This window comes from Arvicanthis niloticus, chromosome 1 (assembly GCF_011762505.2).
Source record: "Arvicanthis niloticus isolate mArvNil1 chromosome 1, mArvNil1.pat.X, whole genome shotgun sequence".
NCBI classification, from domain to species: Eukaryota; Metazoa; Chordata; class Mammalia; order Rodentia; family Muridae; genus Arvicanthis; species Arvicanthis niloticus.
The window spans coordinates 152,042,236-152,065,596 of record NC_047658.1 but is presented as its reverse complement, the minus strand read 5'-3'; the positions used below and the strand labels follow the sequence as shown (position 1 = coordinate 152,065,596).

The 23,361-nt window shown below is 46.2% G+C and overlaps 1 protein-coding gene across 3 annotated transcripts in view; it reads left to right on the top strand.

Annotated features, from left to right (window-relative positions):
• Fbxw4 (F-box and WD repeat domain containing 4) overlaps positions 1-23,361 on the top strand; it is a 109,436-nt gene that overhangs the window by 21,860 nt on the left and 64,215 nt on the right. For 2 of the 3 annotated variants that reach the window (XM_076922781.1, XM_034496093.2), the window contains exons 2-5: positions 1,472-1,567; positions 5,404-5,589; positions 5,992-6,124; positions 10,867-10,961. In XM_076922781.1, the coding sequence (XP_076778896.1) occupies positions 1,473-1,567; positions 5,404-5,589; positions 5,992-6,124; positions 10,867-10,961 (509 nt within the window). In that variant the 5' untranslated portion in view covers position 1,472. Of the gene's footprint in view, positions 1-1,471; positions 1,568-5,403; positions 5,590-5,991; positions 6,125-10,866; positions 10,962-11,359; positions 12,268-23,361 lie in introns of those variants that run through there. The other variant, XM_034496098.2, reaches the window with a different exon arrangement.

Sequence of the window (23,361 nt, the reverse complement as noted above, 5' to 3'; positions counted from 1 at the left end):
AACTCCAGAAGGTTTCCATATGTTCCTTTCCAGACAGGCCCCACCTATGCCTTGTTGGTCATTTGTCATTGTGAGGTGTTTGTTTTGGTTTTTTCCCCCATGTTTGGTTAATTGGCCCTGTTCACACATTCATGTAAATGAAATACAGCATGTGTAATGTTGCCTTCATTCATTATGTTTTTTTTTTTTTTTTTTAAAGTTGAGGCAGGCAGAGGGTTGGTTTTGCTGTTAAGAGCACTTGCATAGGACCTGGGTTTGGTTCCCAGCAACCACATGGTAGCTTACAACTGTCTAGAACTGCAGTTCCAGGGGATCTCTTCTGGCCTTTTTAGGCACCAAATATGAACATGGTACATACACATAAGTGTGGACAAAAGCATTCATACCCATAACAATATAAAATAACCCCTGCTGGACCTTTTGCGACAATGGCCATGCCATTTTTCTATCTACCATCAGATAGAAAACTTCTTTATTGGTCTTTTAAAAATATATGACTACAGAGGCTGAGCATATGAGGTGGCACATGCCTGTAGTCATAGAACTTGGGAGGCTGAGGCAGAATGAGTCAAGGCTAGCCTAGGCATAGAGAGAGAAATATCTCATTTGAGTCCAAGTCCTTTGTTTTATATGTGTGTGTGTGTATATATATATATATATATATATATATATATACGCACACATAAAATTTTAATATATTCATTGGCTTGTTTTATTCATTTTTTGGAATAGTTTTTAATTTTGATAAAGTCTAATTTATTAGCTTTTTTCTTTTATGTTTTTGCTTTCTGTATGCTAAGAACTTTGCCTATCCCCTGACAGACACATGCCTTTTTTTGTCGTTGTTGTTGTTTTTGTCCAGTTAGATGGGTTTATATAGTTTATTCTAATAGCTTTACATTATAGATTTTATGTGCTTATTTATTTATTATATATAAACTTTCCGTGTTTGGTATGAGATAGACATCCAGGAGTTTTACAAGATGGCTATCTAGGAGTGTCAGTACTTGAAAATGAGAAGAACTGATTGTGGTTATGTCACCATCTCATGTCACCTTATTACCACATGTGTGCTCACAGTGTGAGTGTGGGCAGGTGCATGCGTGACACACACGTGGAGGTCAGAGGACAGGCTTTGGGAGTCAGCTCTCCTTCTGTCAAGTTCTGCCAAGGCAAGTGTGTCTTCCCCATGGAGCTGTCTCAGTGGCCCTAGCATTTCCTGCCATGCTTTTCACTAGACTGTTTTGACATCACTATGGACACTTCTAATAGTTTAAAGGATAGACTTCTGCTTGTTCTTGATTAGCCACGAATGGAGAAGGGTGTTCTTAGTTCCTGATCTCATAATCCCTTTAGCGTTCATTTGATTCTATTCTGCATGTTTCCACGTCCTGACTCAGTTAGTCCCTAGCCTCCTCTCTTATTGGTAATGAGTTGTAGAGACTGAGTTCTTTGTTCTGTTTGCACCTAGGATGACCAGCATTCCAGTAAAGGAACGAGTGAAGCTGTCTCAGAACTGGCGGCTGGGGCGCTGCCGAGATCGGATTTTACTGAAGTGGAGATATAGGTAAGAAGCTTCTTGATTGTTTTAAAATATTTATTTGTTTTTATTGCATGCGTATTCATGTTGTTGTTGTTTTGAGATGGGGTCTCACTGTGTATCTCTGGCTATTCCCAACTTACTGTGTAGACTAGGCTGTTCTTGAACTAACAGAGATCTGCCTACCTCTGCCTTTCAAGTTCTGGTATTGAAAATGCACCACTAAGCTTGGCCTGTAAGTATTTTGTATATGTTTGTTCACCAGGTGTAGGTAGGCCTGGTACTTGAGGAAATTCCAAAAGGACATCAGACCCCCTGGAACTGAAGTTACCGAGTTCAGCACCCACTGACCCACCATGTGGGTGTTGGGAACTGAACTCAGATCCTTTGAAAGAGCAGCAAGTGCCGTTAGCCTCTAAGCCGTCTTTTAGCCTTACTTCTTGATTCTTTTGAGGCTTCCCAAGGCCAAAGAGCACAGTAGAAAATATGAAATTAGATTGTAGGGGCTGTCTCTGGTGTGGTAGCTACTAGCGATTTTTCAGATACCACAAAGAGTCTAGCAGAAGGATGACTTGCTAACATAGTTCAAAAAAGATTATTTAAAAAAATGTACTCTGAGGGCTGGACATTATGAGGCAGGAGGATCTCAATTTCAAAGGTTGTCTGGGCTAAAGAGCCAGCCTCAGTAACTTAAGGGGATCATATCTCAATTCATTCTCTCTCTCTTTCTTTTTTCCTTCCTTCCTTCCTTTCTTCCTTCCTTCTTTCTTCTCTCCTTTCTTCCTTTCTCTCTCTGTGTCTGTCTCTCTCTCTTTCTTTTTGTTTTTTTGTTTGTTTGTTTTGCTTTTTGATACAGGGTTTCTCTGTGTGTCCCTGGAGCATTCTATAGACCAGCCTGGCCTTAGAGATCTTCTGCCTCTGCTTCCTGAGTACCAGGATTGCAGGCGTGTGCCACTGTTCCTACCCAGCTATAATTAATGTTTTTTAAAATGTGTCTCTAGGGAGTTAATTCTCTTGGATTCTGTTAAACTCTTCAATTGGGGGGGGGTATCATGATCCTGGGGTCTCAAACCCAGGACCTAGACCATGTTCAGCAGATGCTTTACCACAGAGCTACACCTCCAGTTCTGTTTCTTCTAATTTAGTAGAAGGCACAGTTGGGGGCTGGAAGATGCTCACGAGGAAACCTGACAGTGTGAGTCTGTTTGCTGTGATCCATATGGAGAGAAGAAACTCCCGAAAGTTTGAACCTGAGCTCCGCAAGTGAGCTGTGAGTGCATGTGCAAACTTGTGTGCACATACAAAGTAAAGAGAGAAAATGTCATTATTAAAGAAAGGTGAAGTGGGATATTAGGCATGTGAGGTAGGACTTAGAAAGAGAGCCAGTGTGTCTGTGTGGTGTATGTAACATGTGTGGGCGTGCAAAACAGTGCCTGGAGGCTGAGAGAGGACTCTGGGTATCTGTCACCCTCCACCAGAGAAATCTGGTGAAAAGAGTCTCTGACTGGATCTGACTGGGGCAAGGCTGGTAGCTGTCAGGTCTGGGTGATCCTCCGATCTCTCCTTCTCACTGCACAGTGCTGTGGTTACAGGCATGTATGTAGACAGATGCTGGTTCTTTACACAGTAGCTGGGAATTTGAAATCAACCTTCAGGCTTAGACAGCAAGTGCTTTCCCTGCTGAGCCGCCTCCATAGCCCAGTGCCATAGAATTTTTATGGTGGTTAAACCACACTATGCTTCACCATTTCATAATTATTATTTGGCACCTTACCCAAAAAGTGCTTCTTATTGATTGATTTTTAATATATTGGGAGCTTTGTGACTTTTCATTCTTGCTGACCAGCCCCTTTGCTGATAGAAAAGGCACACCTTTGGTGACTGTCTTAGTTATGTTCTACTGCCGTGAAAAGATACCATGACCAAGGCAACTCTCACAAAAGAGTTGCATTTCACTAGGGGCCTACCTACAGTTTTAGAGGCTGGTCTGTGATCATCATAGCAGAAAGCAAATAGACATGGCACTGGCCAGTAGCTTAGAGCGTTACATACTGATCCACAGACAACAGGCGAGAGAGAGAGAGAGAGAAAGAGAGAGAGAGAGAGAGAGAGAGAGAGAGAGAGAGAGAGAGAGAGACAGGCAGGCAGACAGACAGACACACACACACACACACACACACACACACACACACACACACACACACACACACGGGGCCTAGGCTGAGCTTTTGAAACCTCAGAGTCCCAGTGGCACACTTCCTCCAACAAGGCCACAGCTCTTTCTAATCCTTCTCAGTTCCTTCCACTCTCTGGTGACTAAACCTTCTCACATATGAGTGAGCCTATGGGGGCCATTCTCATTCAAACCACCACAGTGAGCCTTTATCTTGTTTGCATTATTTCCAGTGGTTTGAATATGCTGTGATTTATGTGGTGGTATTATGATAGAGAAGTTATGAAAGAGAAAGGTGGATTTTTATGGTGAAAGGCTTTACCTTCTGATTTCCATTTGTACCTAGTGGAGGTTTTCTTAAAGAACAGTGTCCCCTTTGTAGCCCAGACTGACCTAAACCTGCCGTCCTCCTGCTTTAGCCTGCCCGACAGGCTAGTGCCGTCATACCCTGCCATTTGTGTCTTTTAACATCAGAGAAAATTTCTCTATCAAGCTTTTGCTCCCGGTGTTGTCTTTTAGGGCAATATTTAAGGCAGTCTGGGAAATAAGCAGAGCAGTTACCAGGTTGCCCCAGGATTCTCCGCTATTCACCTGGCATGAGCCCGGTTTCTTGTTCTAGGTAAATGTTTGTCTACCACACGGCTGTAAGTGTGGTCCAGCCTTCTCTGTTTGCTGCCCATTTGAGTGATCTACGTAACTGGAAAAGATGTTGGAGGGGAATGGGAATGGTGAATAAGAATGGAGGCATCTATATGTGCTCTACACGCATTCTGTATAATATATGCACACACTTGTAAAAAACGGCATGAGGACAGACTCAGTTACTACAAAGTCCGAGCTGCATTTAATGGTCTGGCAAGTCAGTTTGCAGAGCTTTTCCACGTTCCCATGACGCTTGTTTTAGGAGCTTGGGGAAGAAACACAGCCCCGTTTGCTCAACAGGCTGGGCAGTGGGAGATGGTGTCTGTACATGGGGATGAGGCAGCTTCCCCTTTGTATTTCTTGAGACTTGGTAGCTCCAGGACTGTTAGGTAGGGTAGGCACAGGCGGGATGATGTCTTTCTCAGGGAAGAGGCTTAGACCTCAGCAGGGAGCCTAGCTGAGAGCCCTTCCCTTTCCTCTCCTTCTCTTCCCACATCGCCCCCAGCATTCAGGAGTGCTGAACTACAGGTGTATGCCACTCTGCCCAGAAGTCTTTTTCTTAAGGCTTTAGTCCCATGCCTGGCCTGTGGCTTGTCTCTTACCGTTTGCTATGAGAGCTGAGCTCTTTCTAGCCCTGAGCTGCAGCTTGCTGACAGTGCTGCTTTGGAGCCATTCTGTATCACCACACCTCCCCTCCAGTACAGAAATGTCTAGGCAGGAGGATCTAGGCATCTCTTGAGCAGGTTTGTATACTTTCCTAAATGGCTAGATTTTTCACTTGTAAATATGCCTTTGCTCCAATAACAAGGATTTCTTAAAACTTGCCTTTTCTCTATCACACCTTACCTGATCTGATGAGCAATGTGAACATGTTGGAGTCTGGGAGTCTTGAAACTTAATTTGGACTTAGCCAGAAGGCAGAGGTCATATCACCTGGCCGGAAGTCTCCCTGGAGTTCCCCTGCTCCTCACCTGAGGTCTTTCAGTCCTGCCCATCTGTAAGGAGTGCAGGCAATGTCTTTACTTTGCTCTTTTGTTCCCCACTCTAGTCAGATGCCTTGGATGCAGCTAGAGGATGCTTCTCTGTACCTATCTCAGGCTAATTTCATCCTGGCCTACCAGTTCCGCCCAGATGGTGCAAGCTTGAACCGTCGGCCCTTCAGAGTCTTCGCTGGACATGATGAGGATGTTTGTCACTTTGTGCTGGACAACTCCCATATCGTCAGTGCAGGAGGGTGAGCAGTTCTGGAGGCCTTTTCCTCTTCCTTAGTGTGCTTCTGTGACCCAGGTTGTCTGCTCTGGCTTTTTTTTTTTTTTTTTTTTTTTTTTTTTTTTTCACTTAAAGAAGAGATTTACCAAAAGCTGATAATAGGTTAGCCAGAGAAGAGAACAGGAAGAGCCTTTAATGCAAAGTGGAGCGGGTTTGATATTCTCTAAAGGGAAGTTTATTTTCTCTCTCAGCTCTGTTAGCCTCAAGTGTGCTGAAGAAGTAACAGTGTCTAAAAGCTCAGCTCCTTGTGGGCCAAGTTGCAGAATGCTTAGCAAATCCAGACATCATTGGACGCGTGGGCCGTTTCAGTAGACTTGCCCTCTTTCTGCAAGTTAACTCCTGAGGCGGGTTCCTTATTCTCTTGTAGAGACGGGAAGATCGGTGTTCACAAGATCCACAGCACCTTCACTGTCAAGTACAAAGCTCACGAGCAGGAGGTGAACTGTGTGGACTGCAAAGGCGGCATCATTGTGAGCGGCTCCAGGGACAGGACGGCCAAGGTGAGGCCTTCTCCCCACCCACACATACTGTTTATTTCCTCCCGTCTATAGGGCCTGGGGTAAGAGGGTGAGTGGAGCCTGGAGTCCAAGATTGGCCGAGAGCACTGGGTGAGGGCAAGGGAAGAAGAGACACAATAAAGAACTCACTCACTTATGTGCCTTTGCATAAGCTTGCCCTGCCAGGCTGTGCTCCTGCCAGCTGGCTGCAGGGAGGAGTGGCCAGCGGCTGGGACAAGTGCCACTCTCTGGAAATGTGGTATGAATGCAAAAGCACAAGGCCTGGCCAGCTTTTCCTCCCTGAGCTAGGTTTCCTTAGGTTTGTGGGTTGAGTTCTGACCCCAATTTTATTTTAAAATCTCCCTCCTTTTGCTTGCTCTCTGTTTGGAAAAGTTAATTTTTCACCACCTTGTTTATAAGCAATCAGGCTGGTAATTAAAACATGTTTTTACTGATTCTCTGGAGAGCGATGTGGCCAGCAGGCAGTGGAGAGGATGGGGCTGTTGGTGGCATCAGTGCCAGATTGCCTGATCCTCAAACATCCACCAAGACATGAAAGATGAAACTGATACACACTTGTAATCCTTGCTCTGTGGATCCAGTTCATCCAGTCCATGTCAAGTGCTGCTGCTTCTGGGACAAAGGAGAAAATTTCCAGTCTTGGGTGCAGCAGCCTTAGCCAGGATACAGGCGTTGGGGCTGCTGTGGGACTCTGCAGAAGACCCTGCAGGGCGTGATTATCTCTTTTCTAGAGTCTAGAGGCTCCACTGTAGCAAAATGCTTATTCATATCAGCAAAGGGGCTTCCAGGCCACACAGAGAGCTCAGGAGAGAGAGGTTATAGCTTTTCTCGGTAACTCTGACTCTGGGTACCCTCCAGTGACTGCTCTTTCAGGTCACTGATTTATATGAAGACAGCAGCTCACCAGGTTCCCTGCTGTTGGTGAGCACTCCTCCTCCTTTTGGAGTCTTCTCCTTCTATTTTATATCTAGAGAAAGTGCATGCCTCCGGGACGCCTGAGGGGTCAGCGGTTTGTGCTTTTATCTTTGAGACAGGGTCTCAGGTAGCCAATGATGGTCCCATTGTCAAGTGCTGAGCTTACAGCACTGAGGCAAGTGAGTGAGTGAGTGAAGCTTCACCTGCTGGTTCCCCTCCCGTACCAGCTTCACTTCCAGCTGTTGCTTAGTCACTGACTTTGTGGCTTTCCTTGCAAAGATTCTGGATTTAACTTGCCAAACTGCTCAGTAGTAAAGCCAGGGTAGAGAAAGGGCTCAGTCAAGTGCTTGCTAGCTGGTTTGGGTTGTCAGTACTCACATCTGGGGACAGTGGCATTTGTCTCTAGTCTCATTGCTGAGGAGGCACAGTTGTAATCTCTGGAGAGTTTTTGTTGTGGTTGCTTTTGTTCTTTGATCATTCCATGCATGTTTGTAATTCATCCTTGTTGCCCTGGCCCCATGTTGTCCCTCCACCCTCTCTGCCCCCATCTTCCTCACACATCTCTTCAGAATATTTGACAGCTTTTGTTCTCATTAGTGTCCTAACGTTTAATAGGACTCTCTTTATAAGCAGGTTTGTAACAGGATACTGCGCCTCTTTCTCTCCCAGAATCTGTTAGTTGCCAATAGATGCAGCACGAAAGTGCCCATAAACCTCCTTCCCTCATCACTGACTGTTAGGAGAGCCCAGCGTCACCGTAGCAGCAGTTGCTGAGTTCGTCACTGCCATTTTGAAGCCCCGCTCCCTACCTTCCAGCTCTTAGCATTCTTTCTTTGCCATCTTCTGGAGTGTTCTCTGAGTCTGAAGAGGGTGATATAGATGCCTTGCTTAGGTCCGAGTTCCCACAGTCCTATAATGAGCATTTCGAAGCCCTGAGTCTTTGTATTCCTTTCAAGGGGAGACTTCTCTGTTTACAGCTAAGAGCTGCAGCCTTTGTCTATGGGGATAAGCAGGTTTTTGAAGGTGGTTTGGTGCTCTGTTGATTCAGATAAACAATAGCCTTAGGTTCTTCTTGAAAACCTCAGGTCCACCTCTCTTTCTCTTTTGAGATAGTGTTTGATTGTGTAGCACAGGTTAACCTTGAACTTATAATTTCCTGTCTCTTGAAATTATAGATATGTATACCATACACCTACTAGGATTATTTTCTAGCAATGTAGACCAAGCACTGTGCTAAGCACTGCATTCATTTTCTCATTTTATCTTTTTGCATAAATATCTTCCTTTGCATAATTGTAATATATTTTGGATACACCGTATCCAAAAATTTGTGGTATCTACTTTATAACCTTTTCTGTTTTTTCTTCCAAGATATATATCTATTTAAATAGCTGTCCTTGAAGGTACGGTGTAGTTTAAGGGTCACCTGTTGAATGCTGGGATTACTTGTGTGCTGTCACACCCAGTCTATGTAATGTTAGAGATCACACCTAGTGTTTTGTGCATGTTAGGCAAATACTCTTCCAATTGAGCTGTATCTCCAGCCCTCGTGTTATCTTCAATGGCTTCAGAATGAACTTACCATTATTTACTTACAGTTCTCTCTGTAGATGGGTGTTGGCATCTACTTTATTCCCGAATACAAGAACCTGGGAATAAGAGTCCGTTCTTAAGTCTGCTGAATTCTGCACATCGTCCGTGCTAGCTCGTGGCATTTACCTTTCCTTTTCCATGCTGTGGTCTGGATGAGCCGCTTGTTCTGTGTAATAGGCTGCTGGAAATAGCTTACCACTCAGGTTTTGTTTTAGGATTATTTTCTGTCTGGATGAATTCTCATCCGTAGAGTTCCTGAGTCAAAGATCATTATAGGAGAGCCCAGCTACCTCCGGTTTGCCTTCTAAATGGGCTTTATCAATGTGTATGCTCACTGAGTGTTTTCTGGGCTGGGTCTATTTCACTGATATTAAAGATCTGACCACAGGGTTATTATGTCACCTCCTATCCCTCAGGTGCCAGGACACTCTTGTTGCCACAGGATGCTGTGCTATGGGACAGCCTGCCACTCCTAACCGACACTTGGAATTGGCAATGTACTTCCTGATTCACTCTTTGCTTGTTTTGTTTTGTTTTTTGTTTGTTTGTTTGAGACAGGGTTTCTCTGTGTAGCCCTGACTGTCCTGGAACTCACTCTGTAGACCAGGCTGGCCTCGAACTCAGAAATCCACCTGCCTCTGCCTCCCAAGTGCTGGGATTAAAGGCGTGCGCCACCACTGCTCGGCCCTGATTTACTCTTAAAGATCAGGAACCTTATTCTGTGATTTGTGGGCTCTCAGATACTACCAGCTGTCTCTTTGGAAGCTACTAGAAAACAGGTTTAGGCTGCCAGGTTTAGGTTTTGTAAATCAGGAGTACCCTCTGTTCCCTGCAAGCTAGAACCTGACTCTGAGGGAGTTCAGAAAAGGCAAAGGCAAAGGTCTCTTCCAAGCTGGACCATCTAAAGGAAGAAACCAGAAGGGCATCTAGTTATTACCAAAGGGGTTGGCTGTCAAGTTCTAAGCAGATGCTAGAATGCTGGGCTTACAGGAAATATTGAAATATTTGCCCTCAGTTTTTTTTTTTTTTTTTTTTTTTTCCCTTCTCATTCAGAATATTCTCATTAAATTTCTTTTCTTAGTTTTGGGGAAAGTTATTTCTACTGTTACCCCATCCCCCACTCTGTCATACCCACAAACTCCCAGAAACACTTTCTCCTTTTATAGGGAAGAGATACCATGTGACCCTAAGAAGGCAAGACCACCCCATTCTATCACCTGCCCCTTACCCTGAAGGAATGTTTCCTTAGGTTCTTCCATCTAAGGTCCTGCCTGAGTGTGGTGTGTTCCCCTTATAGCTCTGCAGGACCTTGAGAGGTCATTGATCCATCTAGCTGCCAAGGGATCCCTGTGGCTGCTCTGAGGAAAGCCCTGTACATTTGAGGTTTCCTTTCTGTTTGGTTAGAGGCTTATGTCCCTGTGTGTGTGTCATCTGGGGTAGGGTGAGGTGAGGGGGAGCCTTGTGCTTAATGGGAGATTTCTAAATGCACTGACTGCTGAGAGGCTCTGGAGTGTTGATTAGAGTTAAGTCCAGAGTGGCTGCTAATGTACATTCCTAACTGATAGGGCCCAGATAGTGTGCTCCAAGCAATATTTTTAACCTGTGGAGATATGGAAGCTTAAAAGAGTTAAGCTTTTCTGCTACTTTTGGTGACACTAGGTGCTAAAATTCCCTGCTGACATGAATACCTTTGGATCTTGGCCATTATGAACAACAACAAACAACAACACCCCCTCTCACTTTGAACTCTGGTCCCATTCTCTCCTTGTTTTGCAGTTTTCCTTTTACCCCTCTAACATAATACCCGCACTGCACCTTGGTCTGCCTGCCGCTCCCTATATGCCTGAAGTAAGGTTTTGGCAAAGATAGAAGGGAAGATTCACAAACAGAGGGAAGCTTCTGAGAGAGGCAGGCGACTTCTATCTACACTTCCTCATTTAAATCTCACCCAGGGCTGTGTAACATCTCAGCCTGGTAGAAATGAGGGACTAGGCGGGTGGAAGTAAAGGTTGGTGGTTAGAGCAGAAAACAAGGCCTGTCTCTGTGGCAACTAGAAGCTGGAGAGGCCTCTCTGCTTGTACCCTGAGCTCTGTCTTGAGGACAGAAAGGATTCTCCATTCCCACAGCTCCCCAGTCCCGTGCTTCCCGCCTGGTGTATGCTTCTTCCTCCTCAGCCCAGGCAGTGCCAACGAGAGCATCTCCTCTCCTGTTTCCAGGTATGGCCTTTGGCCTCGGGCCGGCTGGGGCAGTGCTTACACACCATCCAGACTGAAGACCGAGTCTGGTCCATTGCTATCAGCCCATTGCTCAGGTAAGGGAGACATTTGGATTTTTATCTCATTCAAGAACGGTTTCACTTTATTAGGTCAGATAAGCCTAGAAGATTTTTTTTCGCTAGTATATTCTAGGTTGCTATGAACCACACTCTCCTGGAGATGTAAACATTCTCCAGAGTCTTAAGATCTCTGGGTCCTTCACTGTACTTTGGAATTGAGATAACTTTTCCTAAGCATCTGACCAGAAACAGTAAGGAAAAGATACATACTGGATGTAAGGGGCAGTGTTACCTTTCTGGAGCAGATGTCCTCTGGGGTTGTTGCAAAGCAGAGGCTTCTCAGTATCCCTGAGGGGTAAGGCAGCAGCTAGCCTGCTGTCCTGACTCATCTTTGCTTTGGTCCCTGAAAATGTCTTCTGGTGTATCCCTTACAGGCTCTGGGTATCAGGAGAGGAGAGGTTTGGGGCCCGCCAACCGGGCCCCATCCATATATGGAGAGGAGCAGAGACAGGCAGCTGTTCTGGGCGTGCAGCGCTTTATGTGTGTGGTACTTTGGCCAGTGTGCTCCATGTGCCTGGTTCCCATGGAGACCAGAGAGGGCGTTGAATCTGGAACTGCAGTACAGATGGTTTTGAGCTACCACGTGGGTGTCAAGAATCAAACCCAGGTTTTCTGGAAGACCATCTCTTCAGCCTACAACTCCTTAAACAACAAACAAACTCCTAAAACCAAAATCAAAACAACAACAAGTCTTGTTGTGTAGCCAAGGCTTGTCCGGAACTCACAATACATCTCAGACTGCCTATGAGCTAGGTTTTTCTCCTCTGCCTCCCAGTGGCAGGATCACACCGAAATGCAGGTATCTGTTCTGCTTTAGCCAGGTGTGTTGGTTTCTGCCTGGAATCCCTGCACCTGGGAGGCTGTGTACTGAAGGCCAGTTTGGGCTATAAGGTGAGTTTCAGACCAGCCTAGTCCACAGAGTAAGACCCTGTCTCAAAAACAAAAACAAAACAAAGTACAGAAAAGCAAAATAAAAAAGTAAAATTGGCCAGGCAGTGAGAGTGCACACCTTTGATCCCAGCACTCGGGAGGCAGAGGTAGGCAGATCTCTGTGAGTTTGAGGCCAGGTTGGTCTACAGTTCCAGGACAGCCAGAGCTACACAGAGAAATCCTGTATTGAAAAATTAACTGCTGCTTTCTTGGCTACTAATTGTTATTAAAAAAAAAAAAAAAAAAACCAAAACAACAAAAAAAAACCCCAACATTTTATTGGCATGTAGCCAGTGTACCTAATAATGAGTTTCATGTAGACAGTGTCTTTCAAATACAGCATGTGCTTTTTATCTAGGCTTTGAAAAACTATTTTATTGTTTTGTGTGTATGTATCTCTGTGCATCACATATACACAGTGTCCCCAGAGGCCAGAAGAGGGTGTTGGATCCCCGGGACTGGAGTTCAGATGGATATAGCCACCATGTGGATGCTGAGGATCAAACCTACGTCCTTCCAAAGAGCAGTCAGTGCTATCCTAAGCCGAGGAGGGCCTCTCTCACCCCCAGGGACATTTAGAGACTTTTCAATACTTGAGCTATCTTAGAAGTTAGTAGGGTCTGTCTTCCCGCTCTCCCCTGATGCCTCTCTCATCCCACCTGAGTGGAGTTGGGAAAGTTGGAGGCCTGCTATCTCTACCACCTCATACGTCAGTCATTTGTTTTTATAAACAAGTCGGTGCCCCTTTTGCTCAGCCTCCTTCAGCCTCTTTCTCCTCACTTCATGGAGCCTGTAGCTCTTCTCTCGCTCTCTCTCACAACTCCCTCTCAATTGTTTTCTTCCTAAGAATTAGAACCGATTAGCCACGTCATTAATTCTTCAATTTGACGGCTGATATAGCAGGACCTGAAACACATTGCTGACCTCAGAGAATGGAGGCCCGTTCCTTACCATATTGACGATGGGAGAAGTTAATTAAAATTCCACAGAGCAGAGGTGTCGGCTAACCTATAAACCTGTCCCTTTTCAGAACAAATCATTCCAGCGTCTTAGGAGAGAGGAAGGGGATGACCAGTGACCAGCGGGGGTGGGGAAGCTAAGTGTGTGGAGCTCTGGGTGGAAAAATGGCACTGGCCAGCTTTGTCTCCTTGGCAGTTTCTCCCTGATGCCACCCTTCTGAAAGCCCATCAGCCAGGCTTGTCTGTCTGTGGCTAAATGTGTGTGGGACTAGAGAGAAGTGAGTGACAAGCTTGCTGGCATTGGGGGACAAGAGCAGCTTGTTGGTGAAGATACTCTGGGCTATAGATGGTCCATGCATTCAGTATATGTCATGGAGGTGTGGCAGGCTGTCCCTTGTACCCCAGCCGTAGAGTCCTCTACTCTAGCCACATTCTCTGGAGAATGTTGGGTTCCTTCTCTACAGAAAAGACCATATAACACCTATTGCAGATGGTGTCCATAAGAGAAGTTGAGAAAGGAGTTTGCCTGCCTCATCAGGAGGCATTTGAGGTCACAGTAAGCCAAGTTGAGTGTTTTTGCCACAACGTGGACCATGGGTAAGGGTGTGACTTTCAGTACTAGCGTTACTGTGGCATAAGTACCACAGTCCCAGCGCATAGTCACTGTGAGCCAGCCACTCTTCTCTGTGCAAACCCTTTACTAAGTCTTTCTGGGTCCCTTTTTGCTCTCCCGCAGTCTTCCTCAGTTTCCTTGGTGTATTTTCCTAGCCCTGGATGACTCTTTTGCCCAGTGTTGGTCGGCTGTTTAGTGTTGACTGTCAAGTTATTTGATATGGCTTTTTCCTTTAATTTCACAAATGATGTCTTTTTTTTTTTTTTTTTTTTTTTTTTTCGAGACAGGGTTTCTCTGTGTAGCCCTGGCTGTCCTGGAACTCACTCTGTAGACCAGGCTGGCCTCGAACTCAGAAATCCGCCTGCCTCTGCCTCCCAAGTGCTGGGATTAAAGTCATGCGCCACCACTGCCTGGCATGTGCTAGGGTTTTGTTTTGTTTTGCCCTGTTTTTTGTACTTAGAAATATACAGACTAGGATCTCTACACTATATCATTAGGTCCATTTCTCTTCACTTTGTCCATGACTTTGAGTCTTAAAAACAAAACAACAACAACAACAAAAAACCTCTCTAGCCTGGTAGTAGTGACACATGCCTTTAATTCCTGCATTGGGGAGGCAGTGGCAGGTAGATATTTGTGAGTTCGAGGCCAGCCTAGTCTATAGAGCGAGTTCTAGGACAGCTGAGGCTACACAGAGAAACCCTGTCTTAAAACTAAAAAAGAAAAAAAAAAAAAAGCTCTCCAAGTAGGCATGGTGGAGCCTGCCTTTATATTCCTAGCACTCTAGAGGAAGAGGCAGGTGGATTTCTGTGTCTAGGTCAGCCAGTGCTACACAGTGATACACCATTTTTTCTTTGAAGCACCAGCTTTCAGCTTCAAGGCCCGTTCTTTAGAGCAGTCTAGGAGATAAGTTTCCCTTTGTATGCTACAAGTAGGGTGGCTGTGGGCACATCAGTCTCTTCTTTTATGCTCTGTATAGACATGACTGGATTATAGTGAAGATGAGCGGAAAGACTGTATGTGCAGACTGAAAAGCTAAGGGCAGGGTGTGCTGAGTGGTTAGTTGCTTTCTGGCCTCCTGGGCTTCCCTGGGCTCTGCTTCCCAGGAGTCAGTCACAGGGTTCTTTTGTAGTTTTCTTGAGGTGGAGTCTCCATAGGAATCTCTCTTCCCTGTCCTCTTCCTTTTGAAGTGATCCCCAATGGCTGCCTTCTGTCACCTCTTGCCAGTCACTGAGTGACATACATGGTCCTGGACATATTGGCAGCATGAGGGCTTGTGAGCAACCGCTGTCCCCTAAGGACAAGTGCTTCAGCTCCTCTGTGGCTTCCTTGAGCAGTTGGAAGAGACAGACCTTGCTCTGGTCTTTTCTCAGTGAATGTCTTTTCTCCTGTTGAAAACAGCCCTGTGCACTTTGTTGTTGATGTTGTTTGTTTGTTAGTTTTTTCCCTTCTTCTTTTCTGGGTTTGTACTTGGGCACTTTTAGCATACAATATGGACCCTCAGACTCCAGACTTATAATATGAGGTGCTTTTGACCAAGAGAAAGCAGGGATTCTGACCTGGCTCTGTCTAGGTATCACCTTTCGTTTCTGTGACTTTGAATTTTTAATTTGCAAACAGTTGTAGAAGGTGATATTTAATACCAGTTATGTGCTCAAGGCTATATTTATTTTATTTTTTATTTTTGAAACAGGGTTTCTCTATGTAGCCCTAGCTGTCCTGGAACTCACTGTGTAGACCAGGCCAGCCTTGAATTCAGAGATCCATCTGCTTCTGCCTCTCAAGTTTGGGGTCAAAGGTGAGCACTACCCCTGCAGATCTCAAAGCCATGTTTACTCAAAAACAAAAAACAAAAAACAAACAAAACAAAAACTAAAAGCAACATCAGGCTTCAAAGTAAGGCAGCAGACAAGGGCTTTTTCCTTTGCTTCCTGTGTGCCCACCCACACTTTTTTTTTTTTTTTTTTTTTTGAGACAGGGTTTCTCTGTGTAGCCCTGGCTATCCTGGAACTCACTGTGTAGACCAGGCTGGCCTCGAACTCAGAAATCCGCCTGCCTCTGCCTCCCAAGTAATGAGATTAAAGGCATGCACCACCACCGCCTGGCCCCACCCACACTTCTTACCTTGTTGTCAAGGCTTGTTGTCCTGTTCCATATAGGAGTTTCCTACTTGTCTCTGTTGGGTGAACAAGAGGAGGTAAAGAAGGCACACAGTGTTCTTGAAACAGAATGGTCTGCGTCTTCCACAGTTGTGTGGCACAAACACATTATACCTGGTCTCAGATATAGCTTCTAAGGTCACTGGAATTCTTAATACTTCCCTGAGTTAATGTAGATTAATATATTATATTGCTATTTAAATAATTATTTCTACCTGAATGAAGCTAGTAAATACAAAAACTCTTCTCCCTGCCCTCTTTTAAGTTTTATTTTTTGGTGTCTTTGAAACAGGGTCTCAGTATTTAGCTACATCTGTCTCCCAGTACTGGGATTAAAGGTCTATACCACCATACCCACCCCTACAAAACCATTTACAAGACTTTATTCCCCATTAAAAGTGAGGTGGAGAGATAGCTCAGCAGTTAAGAGCACTGGCTGCTCTTGCAGAGGACCCAGGCTCAATCTCAGTGTGCACATGGGAGCCCATCACTACTCCAGCTCCAGGCCCCTTGAAAGGCTCTTTAGAACCTGAAAACACTCCTTTGTGTCCAGAGTTGACATAGGGCATGGCAGGGGAAGGCCACATATGAAAGAGACCTAGGCTCACTCAGGTAAACACTTCTGTCATTCCAGGAGCACACAGACACTTAGGTCTTTGGTTTTCTGGACCCCTCCATCCTACACTTGGTGCCTGTGGTGAAATGAATCTATTTTTGCCTGGAAGGAGAAGGGGGAGAATCATGAAACTCTCCGTTTCTCTGCAGACACCAGACCTATTCCCTGAAATGAAAAAAAGGCACTGGGTAGAGCCCTTGCCTCTGTGGACACTACCGCTGCCGTGTGAGCGAGCGCCTGTGGTCAGGAAGGTTTCCCCACACTCTTGGGCTCTAATCCCTTCTCTCTCTTGCTTCTGTCATCAGGGAAATATATGAGTGGTATAGGTGGAGAAACTTGACTTAGCTGGGTTATTAAATATACAATATCATTTTGTGCACTGTGGTGGCCTGTTTGTTTTGTGGGGGATTAGTCCAAGTCTGTATGAAATGTACCAATTCAAATTTGTAAAGTGAGTTGTGGCCTCTGGGGGCTTTGATGGAGAAATTGTTCCTTCTTGCTTCATTTCTCCCAGAGGTGAGGGTGAGTCTGGAAGGAAAGCCAGCCCTGTGCACTGTTTGGCAGCAGATGCTGGTACTGGGAGAGCAGGGTGTTTGTTCCAGCAGCTACAGGGTTTACTGTGTGCTGTGTGTGGCAGATGCCGCCACCAGCCTACTGAAGTACATCTGTCTTTGCTGATGGTTAATTGCATGTGGAGTGTACTCTGACAGGTTTGGGAGTTGGAACTGGAGGCAGTTTCAGTATGGATTTCATTAGTTCTCTATGATGCTGCCATTTTTTGGCCCTGGGCATCATAACTCACTTACTGCTTGGAAGGGAAGAAGAGTCAAAAAGAAGGAGTCTGTCTGTGGATTTCACTTTTTCTGGTTGGTGATAAACTGGTGCATATGAAGGGGATTTCCAGCCTTGATAACCTGAAGAAAGAGGAGCAAACAACTGTGGTTCATCTTGTAAGCAGTCCTCCTGATGGCTCAGGTGGACCACAGCGGCTTAAGGATCTTTCTTTCTCCTGTCCTAGAGTTGGGGCAGAGGAAAGCCTCCTTTGGGGCCTGAGGAAAGACCTGCTAAACAAGGCAAGAAGGTCTTCTTGTCCTGCTTTGTGAGCCAGCCAGACACAGGAGGGAGTGTCCTTCGTGTGATGTCCCCCGATGACGAGAGGAGGAGTGTATACAAGACAGTATAGGGCCAGGGCTGCTGTGGCTGGAAGAGGCATCGCAGTGCTTGGAGAAAAATGGACGATTTGAGTAATCAGTCGTAAGTGAGCCCACTGATTCAGCTCACAATGTGCTCAAGTTGTCAGGCATCAGTGATCTGTGTGCTGGGGGCATTGCACTGGGTCAGGTCCTGCAGAACCTTAGTGCTGTGCCCTTCATCTGGGTGGGTACTGCCTATGCCAATTCAAGCCTCTCAACAGGTCATAGCCATTAGTAGCAAGAACCAAACACTGGGGTTAGTTTCAGTTCCTTAGACTCTGACTTTCAGCCATTGCTCAGGGTAGGATGACACAGAGAGGCCCATGTGTTGATGTGGTGTCTGGCTGGCTTAGAGCCCATTTCTAGTGCGGTTGGCTCTTTGTGAAGAACTGACTTAAATGCTACAGATAGAAATGGGCGACGGCAGAAGGTCAGGTGATGTGCGTGGCCTGATGTGTCTTAGCAGGGCTCCGTTTCTGTTTCCCAGTTTCAGTGTTGGTATTTTTTTCTTTTAGATTTATTTTTATTCTTAATCAGGTGTGTGTGTGTGTGAGAGAGAGAGAGAGAGACAAAGAGAGAGAGAGAGAGAGAGAGAGAGAGAGAGAGAGAATGTCTCAGAAGGCCAGAGACACTGGATTCACTGAAGCTGTAGTCCAGGTCGGAGTGAGCCACCTAATCTGGGTGCTGGAACTCAAACGTAGATCCTCTAGAAGAGGAGTTCTCTTCTGATCCACTGAGCCATTTCTCTAGCCCCCTGGTATTCTTTGTCTCCGACTTTTCCCTGTCCCCTCCGACCTCTCTTCTCTTTCTCTTATTCCTCTGCCCTTTCATTCTGTTTCCGGGCACTGGGTAAGAATTGCTGTTATCACTGGGTGTGGTAGTTTACAGAGGTGAGTGGATCTCTTGAGAGTTGAAGGTCAGTCTGATTTACAAAGTTAGCTCCAGAATAGCCAGAGCTACACAGTGAGACCCTATCTCACAAACACCAAACAAACAAAGAGCTATTATCTTGTTGTCACTAGAGAACACACCGTGAACTGGATGGCACAGACTGACAGGGGGATCAGCTGCGTAGGTAGTGAAATGTGGTAAATTCTCAGAGTACACAAACAGACCGGAGGAAAGACCTCTAGTGTCACTAGAGTCACAGTGGAGAAGTCCAGGGTGGCTTAAAATATGTTTCAAAATAACTGGAAGGCTCAGAAGCTATAGTCTATTGTTTAAGGCAGAGTTTCACAGTGTAGGCCTGGCTATCCTGGAATTCCTATGTAGACCAGGCTGGCCTCAGACTCAGAGATCCACCTGCCTCTGCCTTAAAGGAGTATGCCACTATCCTTTGGCACCAGAAGGTTTCTAACACATAGAAATGATGGCTATGCCGGGCAGTGGTGGCGCATGCCTTTAATCCCAGCACTTGGGAGGCAGAGGCAGGGGGATTTCTGAGTTTGAGGCCAGCCTGGTCTACAGAGTGAGTTCCAGGACAGTCAAGGCTATACAGAGAAACCCTGTCTCGAAAAAAAACAAAAAACAAAAAACAGAAAAAAAGAAATGATGGCTATACATGTATGAACACATCAGATTATTGTACTGCCACTGTAGATCTATGCAATTCTGATATGTCAGTTAAAAGTGAAATGAAGAGCAGATGGGGGGGGGGGGTCAGTGTCCTCTCTCCTGTCTGCACCGCCTGCTACCTGAAACCCACCTCTACAGTGTGTGCTCCATTCATCCCGGTGTGCAGAGTGTTTGCCTTTATTGTCCTTTGATCACATTCTACTGTCAGAGGAATCACTTAGCACTCACATCCCAAAGTGGAAGCATGCCTTAATGTCAAAATTAGGGTGGTTCCCCCCATTTTCCCTTCTTTCTGCCTTTCTTTTTCTTTCTCCCCGCCCCCCCCCCCCTTTAAACTTCAGTGGGTGATGAGGCAGAGAGGGAGGAGGGGGCAAAGGGGAGCCATAAATTCTGAGACCTGTGTAGCTGTTCTCTGAGCAGCCAGGAAGCCTCTGATGTCTCCACAGTGCTTTCATTAACATTTAAATGAAGGGTTTGTTTTCCAGGCTGTTTTATAGGCTGGGACCTTTCATGGCCTGTCACATATGCAGCACCCACCCCTTCCCCAAGCAAGTGTGTAATTGTAGCCACCGCTCTTTCCTAACACTGGGCTGTGGCCGGAGGTTCAAAGGGAGTTCTTGAGGATGAAGCTGTGGTGTACAAGCGGTGACAGTCAGGCCAGGGCTGTTATTCCTCAGATGAAGGTGCTCACAGGACGCCAGCACCTCTCCTGACCTGTACTTTTCTTTGCCCTTGAAGGAACATATTTCAATCTGAGTCCAACCTCTTCCACACTTGGTTCCCTTGGGCCATGGGCAGGTGGGAAGGAAATCTCTGTGCCTTTAGACCTGGGAGCAGTGTTTGTAAGATGTGACTCTCCATGCCTATCTTTTCCTCCTGTAATCTTAGCATCTTGATACTTTTACCCACAGGTTACCATCTGCAAAGAATTTACAATGCGATCCTTCAAAGCACCTGCCTGCACAGACAGGTGGTGGCTGTATGTCCACCACTCTCAGTCACCAGCTCATGCATCTGTGTGTGGGGGGGTTGTGGGGGGAGCTTACTGAGGTCATTGAGGAAATTGTTCTTACAGAGCTTGGAACTCAGGGCAAGTGCTTCTCACCTTTAAGGGACAGCATTTGTACTGAAGCTTCCTTTCACCAAACTCTCGGGCCGTGTAAGGGATGCTTTGGAAAGGCATGCCTGTGTGTCTTTCCCCTTACCCTCTGTCTGCTCTTCCTCTGAAGGTAGCAAGAATGTGTCCACCATGCCCAAAGCACACATCCAGCAAGCCTTAACTCCAAGGCATCCTTCCCCCACTGCTGGTCTCAGCTAGATTTCTTCTTTGGACAGGAATGAGAAAGACACTGGACTTTCTCTCTGTTGAGAAGCTGTGGATTTTCTTTCTCTTGGGGCACTGACTTCACAGTGTGAGTCAATACGTATTTCTTCTGTTCTCACTGAGCAACTCAAATCACCCATGACTTATCTATCAAGTGGGAGATAGCTGAATGTCACATATGCCTGTCCCAGGTAGCCTTGCCAGCAGGTGGACACCCTCATGCCCTGGGGTCCTGCCCTAAGGGAGTGAGGGAGGTGCTGGGAAGACCCCCCTGCAGGTGGTGCCCAGGCTCAGATTGCAGGCTGGTGCTCAACTCTTGCCTAGTGGTGATTAATCTGCGGCTCAGGCAGCAGAGGCTCAGGCAGGGCAGCTTTGGTCCCTCACTGTGAAGACCTTTGGCTTAGAGACAGAACTGATCTCTGTAGCTTGCTTCGGCTTGGGGTTTGATCTGTCAAGGCTAAAGAGTAACCTGATGGCGGAGCGGAAGTTTCTAGCCCTTCCTGACTTATGGCACTGACCCATTGCAGTGGCCTTGTCATGATAATGTTCATATATTTAGGAAGATTTCTCCACCTGTTGGCTGTAACGCTCAGATCTGTCCAAGTAGGATCTGCATGAAAGATGCTTTTAGTCTCTAGAGCCAATAGAGCTTCTTCTCATAAGTGGACTAGGGACTGGGAGTGGGTAGAAAAGGTGACAGTGGGGCTATGGCTGCAACAGGAGCAGACTATGTGTGGGAAGGGTCAAGGATCACCCTGTCCTGCAGTGAGGTGGTCCTCAGGCCAGTTCAGACATTAGTTCAGAAATTTAGTATTTCACTTTTGAAGTCTTAGGCTCTTTGTGCTCTGTTTCCTTTAACATTTCTTTTTTAAGGGGTCTCCACTCACTGCTGTCATCGCTGCTACCTTTCCGTGCTAAGCGCTGGTCCCTGTGTTCTCCTGCTGGCTATCCATGCAGCCAGTCGTCCATCATGGAGCCCTCTCTGAGTTCAGAACAGACAAGTATGGCTCCGTTTGGCCATGAGCTTAGGGCCAAGAATAGGAATTCTGCTGCTGACAGTCTCCCTGTGTCTGAATCTCAGTGGGTTTTAGGATTATGCTGTTCCATTTGGCGGTTGTGGCTTGAGGCCCAAGGTGTGGGCTATTGTTCTCATCCCATGAAGGAGAATGGGCCTCCATGTACTCACCAGAACAGGTGGTCATGGGAGCTGCCTATAAGGATGCTGTAGACTACTCACGTTTGTATTGGTTCTGAATTTTTCTGTGCTAACTAGAATTTCTATGCAAGATGACAAAAAAGAATGTGTTTATGCACCATAAAAAGTCAGTTTATTTGGCTCTTCCTTCAGACCCGTTCTGTAAAAGGGCTGGTTGTCAGCTAAGCTTGCACCTCTCTAGTACTTTTTTGAACTATGAGAAATTTCTCTCTGAAAATTTCAGATTATGACCTTTGGGAAGAGGGGTGTTCTCCTTCCTGTCTTGTGTAAAAAATGCATCTTTATTGCTGTAGTCTCTCTGCCTCTGGCGTACTCAGTTAAAGCAGACTATCCAATATTTTTTTGCCTCTTTTCCCTTTAACTAACTAACTAACTAACTAACTGGTTAATGAATTAATTTCTATGTGGTGAATATGTAGGGGTAATGGGACAACTTGTGAAAACTGGTTCTCTCCTTCTACCATACGGGTCCTGGGGAAGGAACTGAATTCTCAGACTTGGTGGCAAGCCCCCTTATTCACCGAGCCATCTCACCAGGTCACTCTTGCCTCTTTTCTAAGCTTTCTCTTGCTCCTCTTTCCAGCGAGGACATTTTCTGTTAGTATATGACCTGGTTTGTGACACTGTCAGAGAGACTTAGCTAAGCCCATCTGAGGTGCTAACAAGGGCAGGAGGAATGGAAGGGGAGGAATAAAGGCTAGGAATCGCTGGCCAGGAAATTGCTTTCTGCATATTTTCTTTTTCATAGTTTTCAGTACAAATAAAAAACATGAGTGATGTCCGAGGAGTCTAGTGAAGATATATGGGATATCAGTGGGGTGTGCCAACATTAAAACAATCAGCAGTGTCTTTGCAGGAGAGAATCTCAAGTAATGAGAAAGAATCTTTTAGGAGGCTGAGAGGATTAGAAATCACAGGGCTGGGGCCAGCAAGGCGACCCAGTGGGTAAAGGTGCTTGTCATCCAGCCTGGTGTCCTGAGATCACCCTAGAACTCATATAATAGAGAACACTGACTCCCATAAGTTGTCCTCTGACCTCCACATGCATGCTGTGGTGTAGGTGTGCAACCATGGCACACACAGAAACACACACACAAAATTTAAAATAATCACAGGGTAGAAGCTCAGTTGGTTTGGATCTGCATTTGATATTCAGAACATGTGTTAGGAGAAAGGGAGGGGGAAGAGAGAGGGGGGAAGAAGAGAGAGGGGGAAGAAGAGAGAGAGGGGGAAGAGAGAGAGGGGGAAGAAGAGAGGGGGAAGAAGAGAGAGGGGGAAGAAGAGAGAGAGGGGGAAGAAGAGAGAGAGGGGGAAGAGAGAGAGGGGGAAGAAGAGAGAGGGGGAAGAGAGAGGGGGGAAGAAGAGAGAGGGGGAAGAAGAGAGAGAGGGGGAAGAAGAGAGGGGGGAAGAAGAGAGGGGGAAGAAGAGAGGGGGAAGAAGAGAGGGGGGGAAGAGAGAGAGGGGGGAAGAAGAGAGGGGGAAGAAGAGAGAGGGGGAAGAAGAGAGAGGGGGAAGAAGAGAGAGGGGGAAGAAGAGAGAGAGGGGGAAGAGAGGGGGGGAAGAAGAGGGGGAAGAAGAGAGAGAGGGGGAAGAAGAGAGAGAGGGGGAAGAGAGAGAGGGGGGAAGAGAGGGGGGGAAGAAGAGAGAGGGGGAAGAAGAAGAGAGGGGGAAGAAGAGGGGGGGAAGAAGAGAGGGGGGGGAAGAAGAGAGAGAGGGGGGAAGAAGAGAGGGGGACGAAGAGAGGGGGGAAGAAGAGGGGGGAGATGAGAGAGGGGGTAAGAAGAGAGAGAG